The 25,344-nt window shown below is 36.7% G+C and overlaps 1 protein-coding gene across 21 annotated transcripts in view; it reads right to left on the bottom strand.

Moving 5' to 3' along the window:
- The window catches only part of TRIP12 (thyroid hormone receptor interactor 12), a 149,834-nt gene that overhangs the window by 26,760 nt on the left and 97,730 nt on the right, over window positions 1-25,344 (bottom strand). For 10 of the 21 annotated variants that reach the window (XM_067740292.1, XM_067740291.1, XM_067740295.1 and 7 more), the window contains 17 exons: window positions 23,574-23,722; window positions 20,419-20,454; window positions 20,242-20,337; window positions 19,357-19,449; window positions 19,000-19,161; window positions 16,287-16,355; window positions 16,031-16,196; window positions 13,673-13,790; window positions 13,395-13,554; window positions 11,408-11,561; window positions 9,384-9,612; window positions 8,940-9,058; window positions 6,453-6,660; window positions 3,833-3,933; window positions 3,435-3,609; window positions 2,156-2,297; window positions 1,107-1,298 (listed from right to left, as the gene is read on the bottom strand). In XM_067740292.1, coding sequence (XP_067596393.1) covers window positions 1,107-1,298; window positions 2,156-2,297; window positions 3,435-3,609; window positions 3,833-3,933; window positions 6,453-6,660; window positions 8,940-9,058; window positions 9,384-9,612; window positions 11,408-11,561; window positions 13,395-13,554; window positions 13,673-13,790; window positions 16,031-16,196; window positions 16,287-16,355; window positions 19,000-19,161; window positions 19,357-19,449; window positions 20,242-20,337; window positions 20,419-20,454; window positions 23,574-23,722 — 2,369 coding nt within the window. Of the gene's footprint in view, window positions 1-1,106; window positions 1,299-2,155; window positions 2,298-3,434; window positions 3,610-3,832; window positions 3,934-6,452; window positions 6,661-8,939; window positions 9,059-9,383; window positions 9,613-11,407; window positions 11,562-13,394; window positions 13,555-13,672; window positions 13,793-16,023; window positions 16,197-16,286; window positions 16,356-18,999; window positions 19,162-19,356; window positions 19,450-20,241; window positions 20,338-20,418; window positions 20,455-23,573; window positions 23,723-25,344 lie in introns of those variants that run through there. The other 11 variants (XM_067740297.1, XM_067740299.1, XM_067740304.1 and 8 more) reach the window with 4 other exon arrangements.

Below are 25,344 nucleotides of genomic sequence, written 5' to 3'. Positions count from 1 at the left end.
CCCACAATCCCATATTCACAATTCCTAAGTCCAAAAGGCTTGAAAACACAACTCATTTAGTGGCAAAACCTGACTCAGACAGACACAAGGCCATTTGGAGTCTTTATTCAACCTTTATTTAGTAGGAATAGTCCTATGTTTTGCTGCAAAAATATTTAATGTGTACAAAGTACTGTTCAGAATCCACTGGGGATATATCAGGTAATACATGCTGTATATACTGTATGGTAGAACTCGTGAAACCCATCCAGCCCCAAGGAGTTTCAGATAAGAGATTACAGACCTGCACATAATTTTAAGCATGGTATAAAACTATATCCAATATTGCTACACATCTAATGATTCTCAAATAAACATCAATTCTGCTTTAGGTAGCTGCACAAGTTAAAATAATATAAGCAATGCCTGCAAACACTGAAAAGACATGGTGACACAGTTTCACACAGGAGACTTGTCCTTAGCCCTATTACACAGCTGAACCAGAGAATCTTCCCTAGGGATGCCTTCTCTTAAGCCATATGAACAAGCAGAGTGATGTTGAGTCAACAGTGTTCAGGTTACTCTCTTGCTCTCACTCACTGAGGGTGAAGGAACTGAAGCTGCTCTGTGGCTTCTGGTCTCATAATCCACATTATAAATGGTGATTAAGTACTCTTCAATGCAATTGTTAGTTCTGTGTTTTACATACAAAATAGAAATGTATATGTGTCTACTCTATCTTATGTCTATAGCTACACTATGTCTACTGTACTTCCCTTAAAAAAATATACTGCAAACTGCAATATGTTTAAAAACAGATATTGAGAATAAAATACATTCACAAGTGAGAGACTACTATTAATGGCTTGCCTGACAGAAAAACAAAGACTCAACGTTCATCAACCACAGAACAGGCCCTTGCTTCAACTCACCATTTCGTTGTTTTATTATTTACCTGATGTATAAAAGACTAATGAATCCAACTGTGTATAATAAGCAAGCTAAACACTTTACCTCAATATCTTGACCAAAAACTACTCGAAATTACTACTGGGATGAAAATATACACACTAGCGAACAATGACGCTTGAAGTAAGACACACAGGCATTATTATTAGATAACTTACCGGAGAAGAAAAAAATACATGAAGGAATCTCTTTAATCTGACGTCTCTGCTCACAGCATCCTTTTCGCTTTTAGATGTCAAATAAAGCAGCAGCTGCTTCACAAACCCACTGTGCTGGATCTCAAATGACGAAACATCTGACTCGGAGACTATGCTACGGATTTCTACAAGGCACTCAGCTCCGCCGTCCCCCTGCAAGAGTCGGAAACAGTATTTACTGATTTAGACAGCCTTTACTACATGCACAATTCACATTTCCCCAAAAGCAACTGGATACTTTCTTAACACCTTTAAAAAAGAAGGCAGGGGCAGGTGGTGCATTCTTGGTAGAGCTTTGAAAAATAACACCTTACCTACACACACATTCACAAAATGTTACTACTTCATGACAAAAAACCAGTATCCATATTAACATTAAAAAAAAACAAAAACCTTCATATTCAACCAATGGAATTGTGTTAAAAAATAAAAAAAAGACAAAGGATGAGAATACGAATGGAGGAATGGAGCTACAATACCAAAATGAAAAGAGATATAACAAGAGTTCAAGGTATGGCTTTACATTAGTACATTTAAAGTATGAATGAAACAGACAACTTCTTGGAAAACATGTACTACGCATATTGCTCAAAGTATATCAAAAATGCAAACAGAGTCAAATGAAACACAAAAGGCTTAGTTATTACATCTCTATCCTCTCTGAGTACTCTCAGGCCACAGGTAAAGAGGGGTTAAGGAAGGTCTTCTCAATGCTAACACCTGTAGCTGAAGAGGACTGAGAGAAGAGATGTGCTTGAGGGACATTTCTAAAGTCTCTTCGTTTGTCAAGAAATAAGGGAGGTGAAGGAAAGAAAGTCAAAGACCAGATGTCTAGCCCATCTAATGATAAAATGATGCACGAAAAGTCAAGGGACAAGTTAAAGAAATGTCAGCAGCAAAGGTACATGTCTGGCTAAAAAGCTAGAGAGTCACCAAGGAAAAGAAGAGCAGGACGGAAGAGACGCCGGAAGAGACAGAAGTGAACCAGCCAGATGCACCAGTCACGGTACCTGGAGGTTGAGTTGTTCGGTTGCAGCACAAAGTCTCTGAAGGACATTCAATGCAGGGTTGCTTCCATCCATGTTCTCAGAACTGAAATAACGCTCTACAAATTTATGCGCCTGCTCTTTAATCCAACCTTTGATTTTTTCTCTGCCAGAAGGAAAAAGATATTACAGTCTCAGTGTACACAGAAAGGATTTCAATTATAACTTCTGGTCAAAGGCAAATAGTTGCTACATTTAAAATCCTTTTTGGCCTATGCTTATAGACTAGTAAATTCAGATTCCACATTAACCCAATTAAGTTTCAGTTTGAAAGTGGGCTAAGATATACCTAGAGAAATGCACAGGTACTTAAAATACATTTCAGGTCATTACATGAAGACCAAAGAAACAGTTCTAACTTCTAGACCTAAGAGTTTCCTGAGTGTTCACCTGAAAGCAATTTTACATGACTGTTCTCTAAGGTACAGACATATCTGCACTGTCCTTTATTTATGTTCCCTGGAGAGCTGAAGTAAAGAACTATAGAAAAGAAACATCCACCTATTAGGTGCACAATTAGCTATGACAGCTGAGACCTCGCTGTTTAAATTACAAATTCTGATGGCTTCAGAAATCTATTTGCTTAATTATTTTTATTAACTTAAGTTCAGAACCACCAACCAACCAAAGCAATCAACCAAACAAAAAGAACTTCCTTGTTTTCCCAATGGAATTTGATTTTTTTAAATGTCTTATTTGCAGAAGCAGCACTCCTTGCTGGTATGTTACACCCAGAGCCAAAAGACAAAACAATCCATAGGATTTTAAAGAAATAATTTTTTAATGCCATAAACTGGTGTGAAATCATTGAGCTGACAGAATTCTAAGTTTCTAAAAAAGGGCTCTGCTCTAAGAGCCTTACCTTCCATTGTAAAGGGTAGAGGAGGGTTATCATAAAAGAGCGCGCACGTACGTGTACAAAAAATACGTCCGCTTTCTTTTTCTAGAACAGAACTACGGGACAGGTTCAATGGGAAACCTATTTGTTTGGCTCTGAACATACACAACTCCCAAGTAGACATGTTGAAAGGAATTTTAAAATGTGAGACTGGAATGCAGGACAAAGCCAGACACAGGGTTCAAGAATTGAGAATCGGCTCCATCCTTGAGCTATGCCACCACCTCTGAGCATAAATTAAAGATCTGTGTCCATGTTTCATCTCCATATAATAAATATGCTGACCGAAAAATGTGAAGTTTTTCTGACCTGAGAACAGAGGTGACACAGAACCCTCCACCTTACCTGTTATTGGATATGGTGTCCTTTGAGGCGGCCCTGGCAAGACCACTAACTCCCGCAGCTCGGGCCGGTTCAATGTTGTTGCTGTGAGACTGTGCGCTTAACCTTCCCCACGTTTTTGGATTCAAGCTTGCCAGGAAAGAAGATTTAGGTGACTGCGTAGTGGTGGGGCTTTTAGCTATGAAAAGAGAATGATGATTAAATCATTTCAGTGCAATCGATGAAAACCAACTGAAATTTAAGATTCCCACTCTTAATAAATTAGCTAAAAGAACTAACAACACTGGGAATTCAGGAAACTCAGGCATGCTTCAAAGCTATCAGCAATTTTAATGAAGTATGTATCCTTAACTGCTACCACCTTTCCCTTTACTGCCTCACAGTTTCATCACAAAAATTACCTTGATTGTCTACTTTGTCATCATCTCTTGGAGGTGAATACTTTGGCCTTCTCGATCCTCGTTTTGGCAGTCGTTTTCTCTTTAGAACATCACTTAATCGACTGTCACATGGGAAAACATGGGATAAGTTTAGCACTTACCATGATTTAGTATCATCACTCATTTAAAAGCAAGCTAAAATGGCAGAATATTGTTATAACAGGGTATTTTTCATTTAGTGATTATTTAATGCCAACTCTGCACCAATGTTCTAGAAGTGTACAAGACACAGAAAATGATTAGTTCAGAAAATAGCTAGCTATTTGACTATACTGAACTACTAAAAAGAAAACCAGGGACTTCCCTGGTGGTGCAGTGGTTAAGAATCCACCTGCCAATGCAGGGGACACGGGTTTGAGCCCTAGTCCGGGAAGATCCCACATGCCGTGGAGCAACTAAGCCCATGAGCCACAACTACTGAAGCCCGCGCGCCTAGAGCCCGAGCTCTGCAACAAGAGAAGCCACCGCAACGAGAAGCCCACGTGCCACACTGAAGAGTAGCCCCCGCTCGCCGCAACTAGAGAAAGCCGGCGCACAGCAACGAAGACCCAATGCTACCAAATATAAAGAAATAAAGAAATTAATTAATTAATTAATTTAAAAAAAGAAAACCAAATAGAATATCTCATTAATCCTGTGTTAAACTCCAATATTAAATGCAGTACATACATAAAGCACAGGAAACAAATATGCAATGCATAAACTAGAAAAAGAATATGTTAAATTTGGGTACCTTATTTCTTCCCTAACCTAAATGACAATAAGTAAAATATACATAGCATTGAGTGTTAATATTATCAAAATACTTTCCAATACTACCCAAAGGAATTTCATGGTGTGTAATGGCAATAACATCCTAAATGAATGCATTTATAAGTACTTTTTTAAAAAATTCAAAATTATCTGTAAACAAATGTGGCAAGTGATAGTCTGAGTAGCCTATTTTGAATTAGAATATATGAAGCAGAACGTATGTAGCCTTTGCGTGCTATTTTCACTATCTTTAACACCACTAGAAATAGTTTAAAATATCATCCTTCAAATAACAAAGCTACATAAAGTGGGGAAGAAGAAAAAAAGTTCTAGTTCAGTTGGTCTATGACCCAAGTAAGAAAAAGTTTGAAAAAAATATTTAAAGTCTTCCAACATCTGACATGTCTCCTGAAAACACTTAATAGTGTGATCAATATACCTGACGATCAGGACAAGTGAACTTTCAAGGAATAAACTTGAAGTTAAACAATTCCACCTTTACGAATTTATATAAACTTTTCATTTAAAACCATATTAGAAGAGAAAGTAATCACTTAAAACTCTGAAAGTATTTTAAGAAAAAGGTCCTTTCCTCTTTCTTTAAGAGTATCAACTGTCAGAACCTATAATCATATAGGTTCTTGCATTGCATATTTGTTTCATATATTTTACGTATGTAGCTCAGAAATACGGCATTTGTCTGAGCTGCATCGTATTTTACCAAGTGCCTGTGCTATAATATAGTATTGGGCTGGCCAAAAAAGTCAGATCGGATTTTTCTGTAACATCTGCAATGACTTAAGGTTACTGCAGCAGCTGGGGGAGGGAGCGGGGCTCGGGAGGAAGTAGAGAGGCAGGCAAGGCTGGGAGGGAAAATGGCAAGATAATCCAACTTGAAAACAGTGAAGGTGGAGGGTCTCTGGCATTCTCAGACTCCTTGGACTGTGCCCACTACATGGTACCACTTAAACCCAGCAGCTTCCTAAAATTAACAGTGGCTGTGCCAGAAGTCACAGAACTGCCAAATTCATACTTAAACCAGGCTGGACAACTGCCACCAAGGGGCACCAAAAGCAGCTGGGGTTCGGAGTGGGCTAGCTTCACAGGACAATGCTACCTTGCAGCTTGTAAGATTAAATGTTTGGACCCCACTTATTAAGTATAATGTTTTACCAAGATCTACTTTTCAGCTTACATCAAAGAAACAAAAACACTTTTAGAGTGTGACTTGTTTCAACACAACAAAATGAAAACCAACACGAGGGTTTGGTAATGTTCTCAGCAGCACAGTACAACAAAGGAATTAAAAAAGAGGTGGAAGCAGAGAACTTAGAACTCTCATTTGCCTTTATTAACAGCAAAAGTTCCCATATGCCAGTTAAAGATAAATGGGAAATCGGGATCTTTTTTCCTTTACAGTCTAAAAATTCCGATTTTTAATATTTTTCACTATATTAAATATCTGGATTTCTTAAAGCTGGTATGTATGCTGCAATATAGTAAATAATCGCAAGATTATGAAATCAGAAATGAGAGCTCAAATCCCGCATCTGTAAAATAAGTACATGACACTATACCAGTCACTTAGCTTCTCTGAGCCTTAGTTCCCTTGTATGGAAACACCATGTATCTCTTGTGGTTCCTAAACATGGCTCAATACAACAGGTTTCTTCCCATTCCCATTAAATATCTAACACAATATACATGGAAAAATAGAAAACGTACACTCTCCATAATATTTTACCATTTACTTCCCTGTGTGAGTCTCAGGTACCAGGGCAGAGTTAAAGGCAAAGAGCACAAAAATCGCTGCAAAACTCTGACTTACCCTTGAGGGCTCAGGTCTAAGGAATCATCTCTGCTGTGCTGCAAGCTGGGGGATCCCAAGTCAGCTGAGGCGTTAGTGGCAGCCGTGGCTGTTCCGCTGCTGACAGACGTCGTGGACCCCAAGGATCCTGACCCATTCGTACATGCCTTTGGTGGACTTGTCAACAATGATTCCGATTCTGCTAAGTGTTTTACTTGATGCATTACACCTTTACAGAGCAGAGATTAAAGAGAGTATGTGTTAATCAGGACCACCTCCCCACCATTATAAGATCCCTAAATGCTAACACGGATTCACAAGGAATGAATAAAAAGTACCCGGCAAATAGGAAAATAACTTTAGGTGCCAGAGTCTTCAACTTGACTCCAAAGAAAAGTAGTAGGCAAATTCAAAATTAAAGAAAAGATATTTAAACTGTCTGCCATACTCAAAACCCGAATGTAGGATACGTAATGGGGTCACATGTAAATTCCTACTGGAAATAAAATACCCTTTATAAAAGCAATAAGCAATTACAGAAATGCAGTGCACCTGTGGCTTGATAGCCAGAAGGAAGAAAAAGACCTACAGTCATTAACTTCAAATACTACAATGAGATAAGATCACAGTAACACTACTGCCAAAAAAAGAGAACACCAGCTATTGAAGGACGGTGATTTTCACATCCTTGGAGGTGTATGAGGAGAAATGAACAGTAACTTATAAGGCAGGGTTTATATTTGGGGTTGGATTGTGGCAAGATGTACATGAGAGGAGGGGGGAATATAAAGGTGTGTGTCTGAATATCGGTGTGTAAAACTATATGCAAATCTGTGTGTCTGAATGTAGGTGAGTGCATGTTCACACAATCACATTTTTCTGGGGAAGAGTTCAGAGCTTTCCATCAGATTCTTTTTATTAAAAAAAAAAGTCTGAATGAATTCAAACTTCAGGCATTCGTTCCGTAAGTATTATTTGCAGCAATCATATGCCAGACTGTGTGCTAGGGACTAAGGATATGGCCATGGCTAAGAAAAATGGATTCAGGGCACTTATTAACTAATGAGAAAGATACATTTAACAAGAAACTACAAATAAAGAGTGAACTGCTTATGAAAAAGAAAATACAGTGCTGTTGGAGCATACAATCGGGAGATGTAACAATCTAGAAGGCAGGCTAGATCTTTAGGAGTAAGTGACATTTAAGTGGAACCTGAAAGAACAGTGAGACAAGCCAGATGCAAAGGGGTAGAACCAATCTACATTCCTCCATAAACTTCATAATGTAAATGCTATATAAATATTTGGGGGCGGGAAATTCAACCTGACGGCATAGTTGATTCTACCAAAGTTTTTAAAAAAATCATTGAGAAAAAAGACCGATTCTGATATGCTTCCAAATCAGAAAGCAACTAAAAGCAAACAACAAAAACAGAAAACCAAAAACAAAATACAGAATGCAAAATACAAGATAATCTAAGGCTAAAAATAAGAGTACATACCAGGCATTTATGTGAGCATAGAAAACCTGATTTGTTAACCATAGTTATTATCTCTGGGAAATGGAGAGAGTTTGCCTTCTATTTCACATAAATGTGTAGTGCTGGATTTTTTTTGAAAACTCACTGCTATTTGAACAGAGCTAATAAGAAACAGCGAAAACTTCTTCCCATTTGATTCAATACTATTACACTAACATGTCTGTTACATTCTCAAGATGTAAAGAGAGATGAATCCAGCATAAGAAAAGGTGATCAAAAGAATGGAAAACAGATCATATGCATAAAGAACCAGAATTGTTTCTAAGACTGAAGATAAAGTGTTACGTGAGGGGAAAACACCATCATTTTCTGCATCCTCACAAGACCAAAGTAACCTAATAGACCAAAAAGACCCATAAAGAGATTTCTGTTGACGAGAAGGAACTTTTGTTATCTTGGCAGGTTTAAAAAGAATAAAACACCCAAATGAGTGATACAGTTTCATCTTTGAGGTCTTCAAGAAAAGAATGGAAAAGTATCATGTCCCCTAGGCTGATTTCGACATTGAAATTCCTCAAATTAGAGGACACACCAATTGCATTCTGAAGATTATTCCAAGCCTTGAAATATTCCATTATCTACATAGTGAAGTAAAAAAATAATCCCTTTTACAGCTGTTCTGATCTACTAACAGGATTCCTTGGGAAAGTGACCTCTGACTTTTTCAAAAAATTTTTATGGGCAACTATATGTTATCAGCATAAAAAGAAAAGTCAATGATTGCTTCTGGGCCATAAACACTCAAATCATTGAAACTTAGTGTTCATCAACAGACAGTGAATCTCACACAATCTATAACAAAAGATTTATAAAAGATGCTCTATATGTATTAAAGCTGTAAGCATGCAAATATCTTACATAAAAATAACAGTTTAATTTTTTTTCTATAGAGTATAACTATACTTCTACTGAAATAATGTTTAGACTAAAAGATTAACCATGAATTAACTATCATGAACGGCATTACCTTCTCTTCTGAAATAAACACTAAAAATATCAGGTAACTTCTGCATTAAGATCTCTGCCATCTGAAGTGCTCCAACTACTATCTTCAGGTCTTGGCTTGATAGCATGGAAGCAATATGACTAAAAAAAGAAAGCATTTGTATATAAAACATTTGTCTGAATTTGATAATTACTGCTGGCCATCCTACTTTAAATTTGAGAGCAAAATATTTTAAGTGTCAAACCAATCCACCAGAACAAGAATTTTTCTTAAATGCTCAACTTCTGCATTTAATTTATTCTTTATCAAAGGTGTTTGTGAATACAGAAAGACAACGAAGGGCTCAAAATATTCCAAATAAACTGTTTTGTGCATATTTTTTCTGTACTATTTCTTTAAAGATTTCTGAAGTTACTTGCAGAGACTTGGATTTCTAAAGCGTTTTCACCACTTTCATGAACACACCTTGAAACAGCATGATTTTTCAGGACATCCTTTAGAAGTTCGGCATCCGCGAAATAAATTATCCTAAGAATTGCTCTAAGGCACTTATGTCTGACCGCAGGTCCTGCTGAGGAACTATACACTTCATAAAGAACACCAAATAATGTCTTAATAAAAGACTTAGCCAGTTCCGGATCCTCTTTCATAAGCTGTGCTCGAGCATCATCCTTCTTTAACTCTGAATATCCACCTGTGATAAAAAAAAGTATAATCCTAAAGCTACAGACTTCAGAAACACAATAAAGTAAATAACATAAAGCATTCAAGCTGATGTAATTATCTGGAATGCTACAAAAACTTTTTGGTTATAAAGCAAATTAACTTATCTAATGCAATCAACTGAGGTCTATAAATGGCATTAAGACAAATTTTAGCCAGCTACAAAACCACCGGCCATTCTGGCCAGCTGAAAAGCACGAGGCACCACTACACTGGATCTCTTACTTTTTCTAATATATGTTCCACAAAATATTGGAGATGTTTCAGTATTAGCCAGTTAAACCACTAGTAAGAAATAAACAGAGCTGAAAAACTGGACAGTGAGTATGTAGCAAGAAACTGGAAAAACAAGATGACCTGTCACTTTGATTAGAGGGAATAAGGTGCAGGGGAAAGGTAACAGATGAAAAGCGCTAGAACGGGGGTTGGCAAAGTATGGTCCAAAGGCCCAATCCACCCACCACCTATTTTTGTAAATAAATTTTATCGGAACACAACCACATATATTTGTTTACATATTGTATATGGCTGTTTGGCAGCTACAAGAGCAGTGCTGAATACAGAGACTGCATGGCCTGCAAAGGTTAAAATATTTACTATCTGGTCCTTTTCAGAAACAGTATGCTGACCCTTGCACGCTAGCCTAGACCTGCAAAAGCAATGAACTAAATCCCTCAGGAAAGGAACAAATGACAGAAACCTGAAAAGAAAAAAAAATCACAATCACCTATTCTTCATTAATTAAGAGAATTTTGGTGGGAAAGTATAAAATAAAAGGTTGGAAAGAACTAATATGATGGGGTGTGAGTGGATCCAAAGGTAAAACAGGGATAAAAGGATCGGATTTAAAAAACTGCATGGGCTGCAGGGAACAAACTGGCGGTTGCCAAAGGGGAGGGGGTGAGGGGAGAAAAGAAGTAAGTGAGGGAGATTAAGGGGAACAAACTTCCAGGTGCAGAATAAAGGAGGCATGAGTAAGAAATGTACAGCATGGGGAATACAGTCACTGACTGTTGTATATACCACCTTTGGTGACAGATAGTAAGTATCTATCATGGCGATCATTTGAAATGTATAGAAGTACTGAATCACTATGTTGTGTAACAGGAGCTAACATAGTGTTGTAAGTTCATTATACTTCAAAACCAAACTCAAAGAGATCTGATTTGTGGTTACTGGGGCGGGGGGGGGGGGGGAGGGGGGCGACGGGGGGTGGACTGGATGAATGCAGTCAAAAGGTATAAGCTTTTCCAGTTGTAAGGTAAATTAGTACTAGGGATGTAACGTACATGACAAATGTAGTTAACACTGCTGATGTTATATATGAACGTTAAGAGTTTCTTACCACACACAAAATTTTTTTTTCTATTTCTTTAATTTCTATCTATGAGAAACTGGATGTTCACTCAACTTATGTGATAATCATTTCATAACGTAAGTCAAGCCATTATGTTGTACACCTTAAACTTACACAGTGCTGTGTGTCAATTATATCTCAATAACACTGGAAGGCGGTGGTGGGGAAAGGTATGCACAGGACAATTCTGACTAGAGTCCAGGACACTGCAAATCACAGAAGTAGGAAAATCTTGGGGAAGATGCCAGTTAATATTGGCTCATTTGCCGATTAAAGCAACAACAAAAAATTAAATACTACTATGCAACTGTCTTAAGTTTAATAACAACACTCCATAAAACAATTATTTGTTATTGCAAATACTACTCACAGACAATACAGTACTACTTTTAACTCAAAAGATACTTACTACTGTTAGTATTGGCTAAGGGGTTAGGTTTTCTCTGAATGGCACGTGCTGTTCCCGTGTCCTCATTGATTTGCTGCATAGAATTAAAATCAATAGTATAAACTCGTCCCAGAGTGGACAAGCTTATCTCATCCTCACCGACCTGATGGGCTGCCTGAGAGCAAAGAGAGAGAAACCTTGAATATAAACATGGAGAAATTTATCAACTTAAGACACAGTGGGAACCCTCAATAAATGCTAACTTACATATTTGTTTCATCAGGTTTTAGATGGTGAAGTAACTGAATATACAAGTTTTAATAGTGTGGATGTGACAAAACTCATTCACTCAACAAACCGTTTTTAATTAAACACAAATATATATTACAGGACCTTTCAGGTCCCCTGAGACAAATACAGGTAAAATCCTGATGAAGGATCCAGTCATGTAGAATCACTGACATGAAGACGACACTATTTGTGTTAAAAAGGCCTTGAAGACATTGCTGACAGAAAAAAATTGTTATCCATAAATCTTAGTATCTAATTCTTAGGTTAAAATGTTATTTACAGCATGGATTCCTAGCAGCCCATCAAAATCCTCCTTTAAACAAAATGATCCTATAAAATTATCCTTAGGAAACAAAAAAGACTTTACATTTAAATGATGCCCTAAGATTGAAAGGGACACAACTGGAACTAAAGAAAGTAATCCCCAGGGGTGGCAAGTATTACAAAGTATGTATCTCAAATGAGATAATATGATTAACACTGTTTGCTTGATTTTAGACAGCCTAAAGAAGTGATAAAATATTCATTCTTATGGAATTCCTTGGTTGAATGGAAGACAGGACTCTTAGGAAATATAAGACAGTTAACTAACAGTGAAAATACCATTATCGGGAAAATGCTAAAAAGAAGAATGCTCAGCGTTAGAGACCACGACCTACTTATAAACTAAGGCTAACAATGCACGAAGACCAGTCGCCTTTAACTTCCTCATAACATAACAGCTAGCTCTGAATTTAGATATTTTCATAAGATCTTCCAATCTTGTAACATGTTTTTCACAAACTCATTTTTAGAAACTAACTAGGGGAAAGGACCTTAAAGAAAAAAAAGGCTATTTAAGTGTCATGTCCTAAAAAATTCTAATAACACAGGTTGAAATTAGAAATTATATTAATACTTAAAGTAACTTATATATGAAAACATTAGTAAATGATGCTTGACATCTCAGATAATGCAGTGACCCAACACTTCCTAAATTAGGGCAAATATTTTCCTAACCTGAGAAATTTTTGAAATATTTCTGTGCAAACTTAATATGAAGAAGTATGGAAAAAAGAATAAAATCATACATAAAGACCTTCACAGAAAAATCACGAAATATTTTAGTGTGCTTCTTTCCTTTGCCCTTATTCTTCTTTTCTTTTGCAGAGTTCCCAAGAGTCAGTCACATAATTTTTCTGAACATTTTGTTTTCATTTATAGCATATTGTATTTTAAGTCATTAAAATCTATCCCATTACGGTCTGGATTATATACAAACCTATGTATATTTCACAATTTACTTAATCATTCATCTAAAGCTATATATTTAGATTGTTTCCATATTTTTGCTCTTTAAAAATACTGAGAAGCAGCTACTTGTATGTAATCTTTGCTTTTGAGAGATTTCTTCTGGATAGGAGATAGAAGGGACTTTTAGAAACACGTAGCCTAACTCCCTCTCATGTTTCCTTTCAGAAATGAGGAAACTATGGAACAAAGATCTTAAATTACTTGCTCCAAGTCAATCAGGTAGTGAGCAGCAGAAGCAGGACTAGAACACCATGTTTTCTGACCTGAACAGAAATGAGGACCTTGTTCTCAGGAGACAAAATGAGAAAATCTTGAGTTAATTCAACATTGAGCACATTTAAGTACACAAGTCCACCTCCCCACTCCAGCCCTACACCCACTCTCCACCAAAATAAGACATATTTAAACGGTACGATGAAACTACTACCTCAATGATCCGGCTGTCAATCCTGTTATAGGGATGCCAAAGGCCCCGGTCATCACGCCACTGCCATATCGCACCATCTGTGTTCTGTGCATTTCCTTTCTTCAGCATGGTATCAACTGCAAAAATGCCTTCTTTTGGTAAACATGGCATAAGTTCACTGAAAACGAAAGGTGCAATTATTTTAATAAGTAGCTTCCTGAGCTGTCAGTAAATACCAGGTTTCTAAAGTAAAATACCCTCATATAAACCACAGTTATTACTGGCCCAATCTTTACCAGATCAGAGATGTCAGTTCATACAGTTCTTGAGGACTTCGTGGAACAAGATCAATCTGTTCCTGACAACTTCCATTGGAGGCACCACACAGGAGAAAGTGAAGAGTTTCTGCAATGTCTGTAAAACCAACAACAAAAAGCAAAACCCTATGAAACTACTTATATTGCCATATTTAAAAGGCAATCATTGCCTAGGGGGGAAACAATTAGAAATATTTTCTTGTACAGCTATATACCACAGAAATTGAAGTGAAGAATCCAAATGAGTTGTCATTAAAACCTTAAAAAAATTATGAAGATTTAAACAAATTCTTTCTGAGGACTTAAAGTTTGAGTCCTAACCTTCCAGCAAGACACCTAATCACAAATCCACTGCAGAGACTTCAGGGATCTTGTATTACTTTCCTTGAGGAGCTTTGCAAAAAAGTGTACTAAACATATTTTATCCTCGACTCAAGTATATTTGTATATTTGTCTTCAATTCAAATATACTGAAAACATGTGACCAACAGAACAAAACACAGCAGTTAAAAGCATCTGAAATTACCATATTGTGATCAGGAAAACCTTTACCTTAAATGACAGTAAGCATGCCAACTAAATTTAAAGATCATTAAAATATCCTCTACCACAAGCTTCCATCCCCAGAAGACATCAGTTTATGGAAGAATTTGCATGAAAACTAGTTTAGTGTACTGACACTGACAGTGAGTGGAGGAAGCCCCCAGGCTCCAAAGGTTTTGGTCATTCTAACAGCTACGCCCTAAAGACAGGGCTGTGTCTCTGTTGGTATCTATAAAATACTACACATATGCAAAATATAAACATTTCACTGAAATGTTCTGCCAGTAATCAGTAAGTTCTGCTGTCAAGGAAGTATTCACCATTAATTTGGGCAGAGAGGTGTGGATAAATCTCTGACTCACTGAAACTGCACAAACAGTGATTAAAATTTTTAAGCAGTTCTTGAAAAAGTCATTTTGCCAGAATAGATGGCAATGGTACATTATTAACTTCTTCTTTTTTAAAGAGATCAGAGGATGACAACAAAATGGAAAGAACCAGAGAGGTTCGCGTTACTGAAGTAGAATGATTATGCGGCAAACTTCCTAAGTATGCAGGAGAGGTGAAAACATCCATCATGCTAAAGAAAAAACTTCCAAAACGTTAAAACAAACAAAAGTCAGACAGGAATTTCCCAAAGCAGGATATAGGAAAATGCTGTGCCACGCCACACGGTAACAAGAGATAATCCTGTAGGCAAACTTCAAGAAATGGGAAAATTCAAGGGGGCCCTAGGGATTTTAATAAGCAAAGTACATTATGACTATGCAAAAAAAGAGTTAAACCTTTCCCAAGCTTATCTAGGCAGAGAGGACTTTGTTCATGGCATAAGCAAAACAGTGTTCTCTGGGATACTAAGTTCAGGAAAGACTCAATGCTGTAAGAGGAATTTCTTCAATAAAGCACCTCAGCAACACTATTTTTCTACAAAATTCTGTGCCATGTGCTAAAATTCATAAGTAATGCGAAATACAAAACTGAGTCCCCCCCTCCATCCGCCCCCAAAAAAGTCCTCTTATACCACTTAATATACTGTTTGAAGTGGTGGGACAAAGACTGTTTTGTCAGTGAGTGTCATCACTGACTCCCAAGGTAACGTCCTCAGAGATTAGAATTATGGACATGAAATTAACCACAATGATAGGTGCTTCATAAAAAAGTGATCAACGCTCTACCAGCAATAATCACAACATACGGATGTCTTCTGACATTAACTTGTGAAATCTAAGGTTTAAGAGAGTAATGGGCAATGGCAATAGCAGTGCGATAAAACTCGGTACCCTGCACATGTAAGTTTGGGAAAGACTTAGAAATATTAAAGTAGCAAAGATCAGAGACATTCATCTGTGTAAATAAGTTCCAACACTTTGAGGGAAGAAAGCATTCTGGGATCATAAACTGCTGGAAAATCTAATATGGGAAAAAAGGACTACCTATAAGCAAAAGAGAAGCAGTTACTGGTAACATAAAACTCAGAATTCTCCTAATGAAGCATCATTACTTAATTGATACTGTACAGAAAGCAATGACTTTGGGTCTTTAGCCCTACACCAAGGGTAAAATTTTAATATATTATATACTTTAAAAATTGTATGTAGGCAGCATTACTATATTGTCACAACACAAATTTATTACATATTAACATTTTTCTTCCTTTACTATCCAGTGCCTGTGATATTAGCCATTTCTACTTGCTTATGTTGACTTTACTTATTAACAGAAATTAAACTCACACACACACACAAACACAAGCTGTTTTTCCCGTATAAAACAGAATAATAAAATAGTACTTACTTTGCTTCATAAGTTGAACAGCTAAAGTTGGACAGTTGGAACACATCAAAGAAAACATGCGAACCACCATTATAAACATCCCAGAACTTAGAATTGGTGGAGTTACTACCAATAGTTGTTGAACATTTGTTAGCAGATCTTTGGAGGCAACCTGCTGGAGTAAATTCTTCACAAACACAAGAAAGAAAAAACTGTTACTTCGTGAGGCAGCAATTTAACAACTTCATGAAAATACCAACAAAGACTAAACGCTTACCTCCTCATGTTGAAAGTTGTCCACTAGACGTGCAAAACAAAGGCAAGTGCTTTCTACTGACTTTTTGTCCTTTTTAATAAAGGAAAATAAAGTTTGTTAATATAAAACATTTTCACTGTCGTACGTCACTCCCTTATCTTCTTCCTAACCCCAAATTCTTCAAGACTTGCTTAACTAGATATGAGCTTTGAAAATGCTGTGACCCTAATAAGCAAACAATCAGTAATGTCATGATTTCAAAGCAAAGGGAATCATACTGATAGAACCTCTCTCCTCCATCAAGAACCCAACATATAAAAAGCAAATACAAAGAAAGGGAACAACTTTTGTACTTCTATAATTTCAATACCTAAACAAAAACTATAATAAAGAAAAAATAAACATCCTACCATTCTAAAAAGCCTTACAAGTAGAAGTGCTTAAAACATGCATTCACTAAAAAGTTGTAAGTAGTTAAGTATGTGTGTGAGCCAGAGATTTACTGATAATAAGAAAAACTTGATATAGATTTGCTCTATCATTATGAAAACAATCTAAATACTATTGGACTGATCTTAATGAGAAAACATTTGGAATAACTCTCATAAGAAAAGAAAGAACAATTTAATGGCATAGTTTGATAGACTTCGGTTTTTTCTAATTGATAAATGGGCTTCAGATGTAAAAACTAGGCTTAGCTGTGTAAAAATGAAAGGAATTCTGGTATTATAGAAGTCCTACACCTTCGCTGTCATGATTTAAGTCTAGAAAGAATGCTACAACAACAGGACCCATTATTTAACTTCTCTGATTCTTGGGCCATACTTCCAAAATAAGGTAAACTCACACCTAACTAGAGAACATTTCTAGCCCCCATAAAGTAAAGGTTATCTCAGCCTGCTAAGTTTTTTAAAATAAATAAAAAATGAATGGCACTACTTGTGTCTTGATCATCTTAGAAGCAAAATCCTCCAGTGATTCAATAATCAATATTATTTTACCTATATTATGTAAACACCTTATTTAATATAGGTATACCTCATTTTATTGTGCTTCACTTTAGTGCACTTCGCAGATACTGCATTTTTGACAAATTGAAGGTTTGTGGAAGCCCTGCACCCATCAAGTCTGTTGGCACTATTTGTCAAACAGCACTCCCTCACTTCCTGTCTCTGTATTACATTGTGGTAATTCTCCCAACATTTTAAACCCTCTCCCCCTCCACCAGCAAAAAGATTACGAGTCCCTGAAGGATCAAATAATGGTTAGCATTTTTTTAACAATGAAGGATTTCTTAATTAAGGTATGTACTTTTTTTTTTTTAGACACAATGCTATTGCGCACTTAATAGACTACATCAGCGGTCCCCAACCTTTTTGGCACCAGGGACCAGTTTCATGGAAGACAATTTTTCCACAGATTTGGGTGGGTGGGGGGGCGGTGTTTCGGGATGATTCAAGCTCATTACACTTACTGTGCTCTTTATTTCTTTCTATTATTATTACACTGTAATATATAATGAAATCATTATACAACTCACCATAACGCAGAATCAGTGGGAGCCCTGAGCTTGTTTTCCTGCAACTACATGGTTCCATCTGGGGGTGATGGGACCGACTCAGCTCCACCTCAGGTCAACAGGCATTGAATTCTCATAAGGAGCGCGTGATCTAGATCCCTCGCATGCGCAGTTCACAGTACAGTTCATGGTCCTATGAGAATCTAATGCCACCACTGATCTGACAGGAGGTGGAGCTCAGGTGGTACTGCGAGCGATGGGGAGCGGCTGTAAATACAGATGACGCTTCGCTCACTCACCCGCTGCTCACCTCCTGCTGTGCGGCCCAGTTCCTAACAGGCCACAGGCCACCACTACCGGTCTGTCGCCTGGGGATTGGGGCGCCTACATTATAGTGTAAAAAGAACTTTCATACGCACTGGGAAACCAAAAACTTCTTGTGACTTGCTTTATTGTGATATTTCGCTTTACTGCAGTGGTCAGAACTGAACCCACGGTATCTCTGAGGTATGCCTGTATATTTTATGTACCTAATTTTCCCCAAGAAGATTTTAAGCACACTTTGTAAAGGTGACTTAAAAGTCAGATCTCTAAAAAGCTCTTTAGCAATAACAACACTTTGAAACATTACAAGAAAATACAATTTCTCTAAAATCTCGAAGCTTAACTCACGAACTGTCCTCCACCAGGGGCTCTATAAGCTCTGCTTCTCATACTGCAACACCAGGCCCACTGATTCCATCTACTAATTGCTCCTGTTCTTCTCCAACCCCAGACAGCTGCAGTCTGCATTTCTTATTTCATTTCTATCTGGCACATACATAGTCTCATCTCTCTTCTGATCTTAACCCATACCCTCCTAGTCTTGCCTGCCTAACCCAATACGTTTCAGGAAACGGTGATCTTTCTAAAAGGAAATTCTGATCATATTACACAGGAAACACTCAGTGTTTGCTGAAATAATAAATTTACCCCTAAAGTCAAAATAGTTGAAGATATCATAAACGAAGAAGTACTGTTCATTTGGGTAAATCCACTGAAATTTCATAAAATAACCTAATATAGAGTACATGACTAGGTAACAGGAAAAAACACAGATCAGAACATTTCCAAGTTACATATCTAGTTGGAAGATTTAAGGTCCTAGTTGAAATTAGCATTTAAAAAAATGTAATAAAAATGTTTTATGATACATAAAATAGGCTTATGTTTTACCTGGTGGGTTAGCCTTTGGGTTAGCAACGGGAGGGAATCTGCCACAAAATGAAATTCATCTGGTGTGATACTCTGGCAGCAATTGGCTGCAATTGCTAGTGCATTCCGTTGGGCATTTATGCTGAAGAACTCTAGATACAGCAAGCAGTCTGCCAAACCACCCTAAAATATAGGAAACTGTTAAAGCCAAGAAATACCCTTTTATCAGCAATTTTTAAAAAAAGCCTACTAAAAGTCTAGCACATCACTTGGAAGCAGCATGTGTACCTTATAGAGACTGCAATCTAGGAACTAATACAAATGTGGATCTAAAATCCAACATTAAATGAAATATAGTCCTTCGGTAACAACACTTACCGCCTGTAGAATGGCTTTACTGTGTCTACGTGATAACATCTCCAAGGCCGTCAAGGCCTGCTCTGCCACATCAATACACTGAATAACTTGCAGCTGGGAACATATACAAAGGAAACTTAAGGTTATCGTTCAAGTTTTTTACTCGATGCTCATCTTTGCATGAATAAACAACACTTTCTCTAATTTCCATCAATCTATACTGCCTCTAACCTGAAACCCACCATAAGAAACCAGTGATGTATGCGCTTAAGCCAAACATACTGGCAATACTTTTCTTTTCCTTCCAACTACTTTAAAGATATTGAAAAATATGTTTCACATAGAGAATAAACTAAATTCAATTATATAACTTTAAATCTTCATATTTAAAATAAACGGGTTGGTTTATACAACAAATTTTAAAAATCAAGTTTTAAACTTTATACCATATTCCAAAGTTATCAGATAATGCAAATTTTACTGTGCTATGACCCTGAGCAAGGCACTTTGTCTCAGCCTTCTCAGCTGTAAAATGAGGGTATAAATAGCTATCAACCTCACTGGGATGTTTTCTAGAAATAATGAGATTATTTTTAATCAACTGCTTTAAGTTCTCTGAAAGATTTTATACTAAGGCAGTAATTGCTATTATTAAAAAATTATAATACTGGGTTGATTTTACAAATGCTTTATTAGCATCAACTTTAAACTGCCGCTCTGCTAGACGTAAAACATTTTTCTGGAACCTTGGTTAGAAAATATACTTTAGTTAGATAATGGACGCTAAACAATGTCTTTTAATGCGGCCTCACGATCTGATGTACTACTTTAGAATTCAACAGTCAAGAGTTCTCAGCTTGATTCCCCATGCCTGCTTTCGAACAAGTTGGGCAAAAGTAGGATTACCTTTTCTAAAAAGACAGGAATTGCATCTACTACAACAGCGGATGATCGAGGAAGTGCTTCCATCATGTATGTTAAGGCTCGACAAGCATGGTTCATCTAGAAAAGAAGTCATTTCTACTCAATAAAAACTCAAAATTTAAATTTGGAGTGGTTTTTAAAAACACAGTACATACTTACAATATCAAAATTATGCTCCATCTGCAGTAATGTTATCTGTTTAAAAAGATTATAACAAAGTATTAGAAGCTATATTCTTAGAAGTCCTAGAAGTATTTCTTCTACTTCAACTGAAATAGAACTATATGATCCAAGAATTTTACCATACAAAAATAATATCAAGTTAAAACCTAGCATGCATACACAAGAAATGATTATGCTTAGGAGGGCATGACACATACACTGAGGCACTGACTTGGAATAATCGTCATCAATGATCCAGGTCAAAAGCAAAGCCTGCCTGCTGCTTACAACCAACCCTCCTGGTGCCTCTATTCCCCCATTCAGAAGCTCATTAACGTGTCACTGAGGGCTTAACAGGTGTCAATAAGTTCTATACATAAGTAAACAGACCAGCAATGCACTGACATTTGTTAAATTAACAACTATCAGTACAGATTCAATATCATAGCTTAAACTCTTGTAAATTAGCTTCTCTAAAAGTTGAGCGAAGCACCATTTAACTCAGCTGTAAAGTACACAGTAGTATAGGATTTAAACACGATATTGATCACATCAAAAATGAATTATGCGCTAATTAAAACTCAAAGTAATATAATTATTTTACAGATGCATGAGTTAGTCTAAACATCTGATTTTATTTTAGTTTTTCTTGTGGGAAACACCTTAAGCAGATTTTAACCATGTTTTTCAAAGGAGGGGATGCAAAACTACTACAGATATACACTCCATCTTCCTGAAGCAGCCAAAGCTACCAAAGAAATTTCCTACCTGGGGAAAGAGACAATCATTCACTGTCTTCTAGTTCAATGGAAATTTTAAATGCATTGAATTTAAGCTGTAAAGTACCTTTCAATTAAATGTACGTCAGACATCAGATATCCTAATGCAATATTCATTTAATATGAATGTCTTCTCAGCTCTGAATTATGCTTGGTAAAATATATCTATACACCAGAGATCCTGATAACTGTTTTTGTTAAACACACAACATAAACACACACACACACATGCACAAGCGTGCACACTGTCTCAAATCACCTACAAAACAGTCACTTATAAAACACCTACTCTAAATTAAAGTGGTTGTTATGCTAACAGAAAAAGTAATAAGTTCTCCAATCCTTTAAGGTGGCATGAACCTTGTAATACCACATTTGGGAAGAACTGCTGTAAACAGATTCTTCACCAAAAATGACTGTTTATGGTCACACAGGTGTATGGTGATTGATGGATATATATTTATAATATTCAACTGTGATGAAAGATAAATCTGGACAATTCATTATGAACAGCATGAGCTGACTTGTGCAGGTCTGCCAAGTACTTAAATCTAATCAATACAACCAGCAAATTAAGAAAATTGGATTATGCTAATGTTTCTGCCTAGATTTAACAACTTCTTTATTTAACCAATAAAAACTGCAGTTTAACAGAGATAAGTACATGGTAAACCTAGTCCTTTGTTACTATTTATTTTTAAATGAACAAAAACAAACAAGGAAGTTTAATTCAGGTCATAAAAGCCAGCTATTGAAGAAATCAATAATTTGAGCATGAATATAAACATAGGTAAATGTCAGAGTACAAAGGCTAATACTGCTTTCATGAAACATTAAAAAATTAATATGCGAACCTGTAGAGTGGAACTGGCAAGACTTGAGAGCTAGCTTTTGTTACCAGGAGGTCTGCATGGCAGAAGGTAAAGAGACTGCTCTATCCTTTATCACTTCCTGCCAGAGCAGAGCCATCCAACAAATAAGAACAGGCCGAATAAAGACTATGTCATCTTGTATTTGACTGGTCTTCACTCAGTTCTCTCCGTAATGTGATAACGTGATCAAATGAGACAATCTGATACTCCAATCACAGTTTCATTTTTGTCAACTTTACTAGATGTGTAAACAAAGACTTGAATGACATTTAGCTTCCAAAGTAAAATACACTATGAATGTATATTCATGCTTATGTTAGTCTTTTGTTACTATTTCATTCAGACTTAATTTTAATCTTAACTTATACCCTATTTCTTTAATCTAGCACTGAGAAAATTACCAAGCCACTATCTGAAAGATGTATTATGCTCAAGGGCCTACATTTAGTAACGGCAATTTCTCTTCCTGTTGTTTTCACATTAAAAAGCTTAAGCGATTAAGATATTAATAAATTCTAAATATCAACTCACAACTGTGTTGAAAAATCATTAAGATTTAAAAAATTGTTTTTCTACTGTTGAGTACTGTTTTGTTTCTTTTGTTTTTGCTCAACATAAAACCTTTTTTTTTAGCTGGAGGATCCACGTGGTGTTCTGGCTTGACTGCTCTGCCATGCACACTGCTATCAAGCATGAAACCTTGATGGCCCACAAAGAGAACCCACAAGTGAGCTGCTTGTTACTGTCCTGTGAATCACCAGTTTAAAAGAAAAAAGCATATAAGTTTTGGCATAGTACATCAAGGTATCACCTGATGGGGCTAACAACTTAAAATTTAAAACCACGTAGTCATTGAAGTATCAAAGATAGCATAACTATTCATCAAGAAATGGTTTAGGGCTTCCCTGGTGGCACTGTGGTTAGAACTCGCCTGCCAATGCAGGTGACACAGGTTCGAGCCCTGGTCCGGGAAGACCCCACATGCTGTGGAGCAACTGAGCCCGTGTGCCACAACCACTGAGCCCACGTGCCACAACTACTGAAGCCTGCGCGCCTAGAGCCCATGCTCTGCAACAGAAGCCACCGCAAGGAGAAGCCCGTGCACTGCAACGAAGAGCAGCCCCCGCTGGCCGAAACTACAGAAAGCCTGTGCACAGCAACGAAGACCCAACGCAGCCAAAAATAAAATAAAAATAAAAAATAAATTTATAAAAAAAAAAGAAATAGTTTAGAAATTTTACTCATTCATCATTAACAGTCACACACAATCTCTATAAAGCATGAAATAAAAGCACTAGGCCACACTCTACTATTTCTTAGTTCTATCCTATTTTAAAATTCTTAATGACAATAATGTAAAAAAAAAAAAATATGGGCAGCATTCAGAGGACGACTGGGATAAAACGAGGGGAAGACTCTCTTACCAAAGCTGGTAAAAAAAAAAAAATATGGGCAGCATTCAGAGGACGACTGGGATAAAACGAGGGGAAGACTCTCTTACCAAAGCTGGAACTACACTCTTGACAGGAAACCCTCCCAGTGTCTCCTCATTTCCCATGACCAATAACTGACACATCTCAATAACTGCCTGGAGTTGCTGGCTTTCATCGCTTGCTTGTAGTCCTTGCAGAAGCTGCTGGGCCTTAGAACCTTCACATGGAAAAAAGAAAAAATCATTATTTTTAAACACTTAATATTATTACTAGGTGTTAAGTGTGACTTCACATGCTGGCTGCTTTTCTTCTTTGGATCCCAATTAAAGGCTAGGTCTATACCAGTGTTAAGACAGGCTGCTGATTACCCAAGACGTAACTATGGCAGAGTAAATCCAGGTAATTTAAAGTAATGTCACAGTTATTTATATTTTTCTCTTTTAAGTTTTATCTTTTTAAATGAGAGAAGTTGATTGGTATTTAACAGCTGAAACAAAAATTAATATCCATAAGACTAATACGAACTGCTACCTTTAACATACATGCTTTCAAAAACATGTATATCTAGTGAGCAGAAAGCCTTCTGCAATAATAAAAACCTGGCAAACAATGATGCCCAGGCATCAAAGGAAATGTTATATACCTCTAAATACCTCCATCAGAATAAACGGAATCCAAGTAACAGTGAAAAGGGCAAGGAGATAGACAAACAGAACAATGCATCTAACAAAAGGGAATGAAAAGAATGAAATATTTTCTAAAAACAGCAAAAGACTGGCCTTTTCACCTCCTCTCATTTCATGTGCAGATGCTGCTATCATAGTGCTTTAGAGTACTTCTACTTTTAAGGGTCAATTCCATCGCCCAAACATTTGAAAAATGCTAAGGCTCAACTACCACAATAAATAAGTTATCAATAAACCGAGTAAGACACTCAAAAATAAAGTCTACAAATGTGTTTCAAATTTTCCTGGACACCCTCCTTGTAACCATGATCAACTCCATTAATGCGTATAAACTTATACCTGAGATTACTTTCAAGTCCTTTCCCTTCTGAGACCTTTTCAGTTTATTGTTTGTATTGTTTGGATTTTTTCCATTAAGTACTGAAATGCTTAGAAATGATATATGTTTGGAAACTGTCAATGAATGTGGAATTCATATGAACATCAAAAAGTTTTTTCCCTATGAAGCATCAATGATCTTCTGGGAGGGCATAAACCTTTCAAAGGGATACACAATAATCCTGACAAGGTCTGTTTTCTCTATTATTTAAGACTGTGGCTAATGAACTGCATAACTATCACTGCCTAACTCCCTTTACCATAATTAAGAGTCTGTCCAAAAATACACTGCAAGACATTCAAGTTCAAAGGGACAGCATCTTTAAAGTTTACAAACTAAATACTATCAGTTCCAGTTAGGGCAGGCTTAACATTTTTGGGTTGAAATAATGTGGAAGAAAGAACAAAATGAAGGGAAAGTAACTATGAAAACAAAAGAATCTTCAGCTGCTTCTAGATTTGTTTTTAAAGAATGAAATAGTTCAAACAGTATACCCTAATAACAACCACCAAAAATAGGAAAAACTGACGCAAGTCGTTGGATGCTCTATCAACACTGAGGCTGGCAGGTCTAAGCACATGGATCATTTCAGCATGCTCAAACAAATCACCATGAATACCACTGGACTTCTGGGATGTCCCTAAAAGGACCTTAGGCCAAATGACAACAAAAAGTCACTGCCATTATTTTCCTCTGACATGTGAAGAGAAACCACCTCATACAGATCAGTCAGTTTTGGTTTTAAGGGTAATTTTATACTCCTGAAAATTACCG

This window comes from Pseudorca crassidens, chromosome 6 (genome assembly GCF_039906515.1).
Source record: "Pseudorca crassidens isolate mPseCra1 chromosome 6, mPseCra1.hap1, whole genome shotgun sequence".
In the NCBI taxonomy this organism is placed as follows: Eukaryota; Metazoa; Chordata; class Mammalia; order Artiodactyla; family Delphinidae; genus Pseudorca; species Pseudorca crassidens.
The sequence above is the reverse complement of the archived record's forward strand: the minus strand, read 5'-3'. Positions and strand labels throughout refer to the sequence as shown.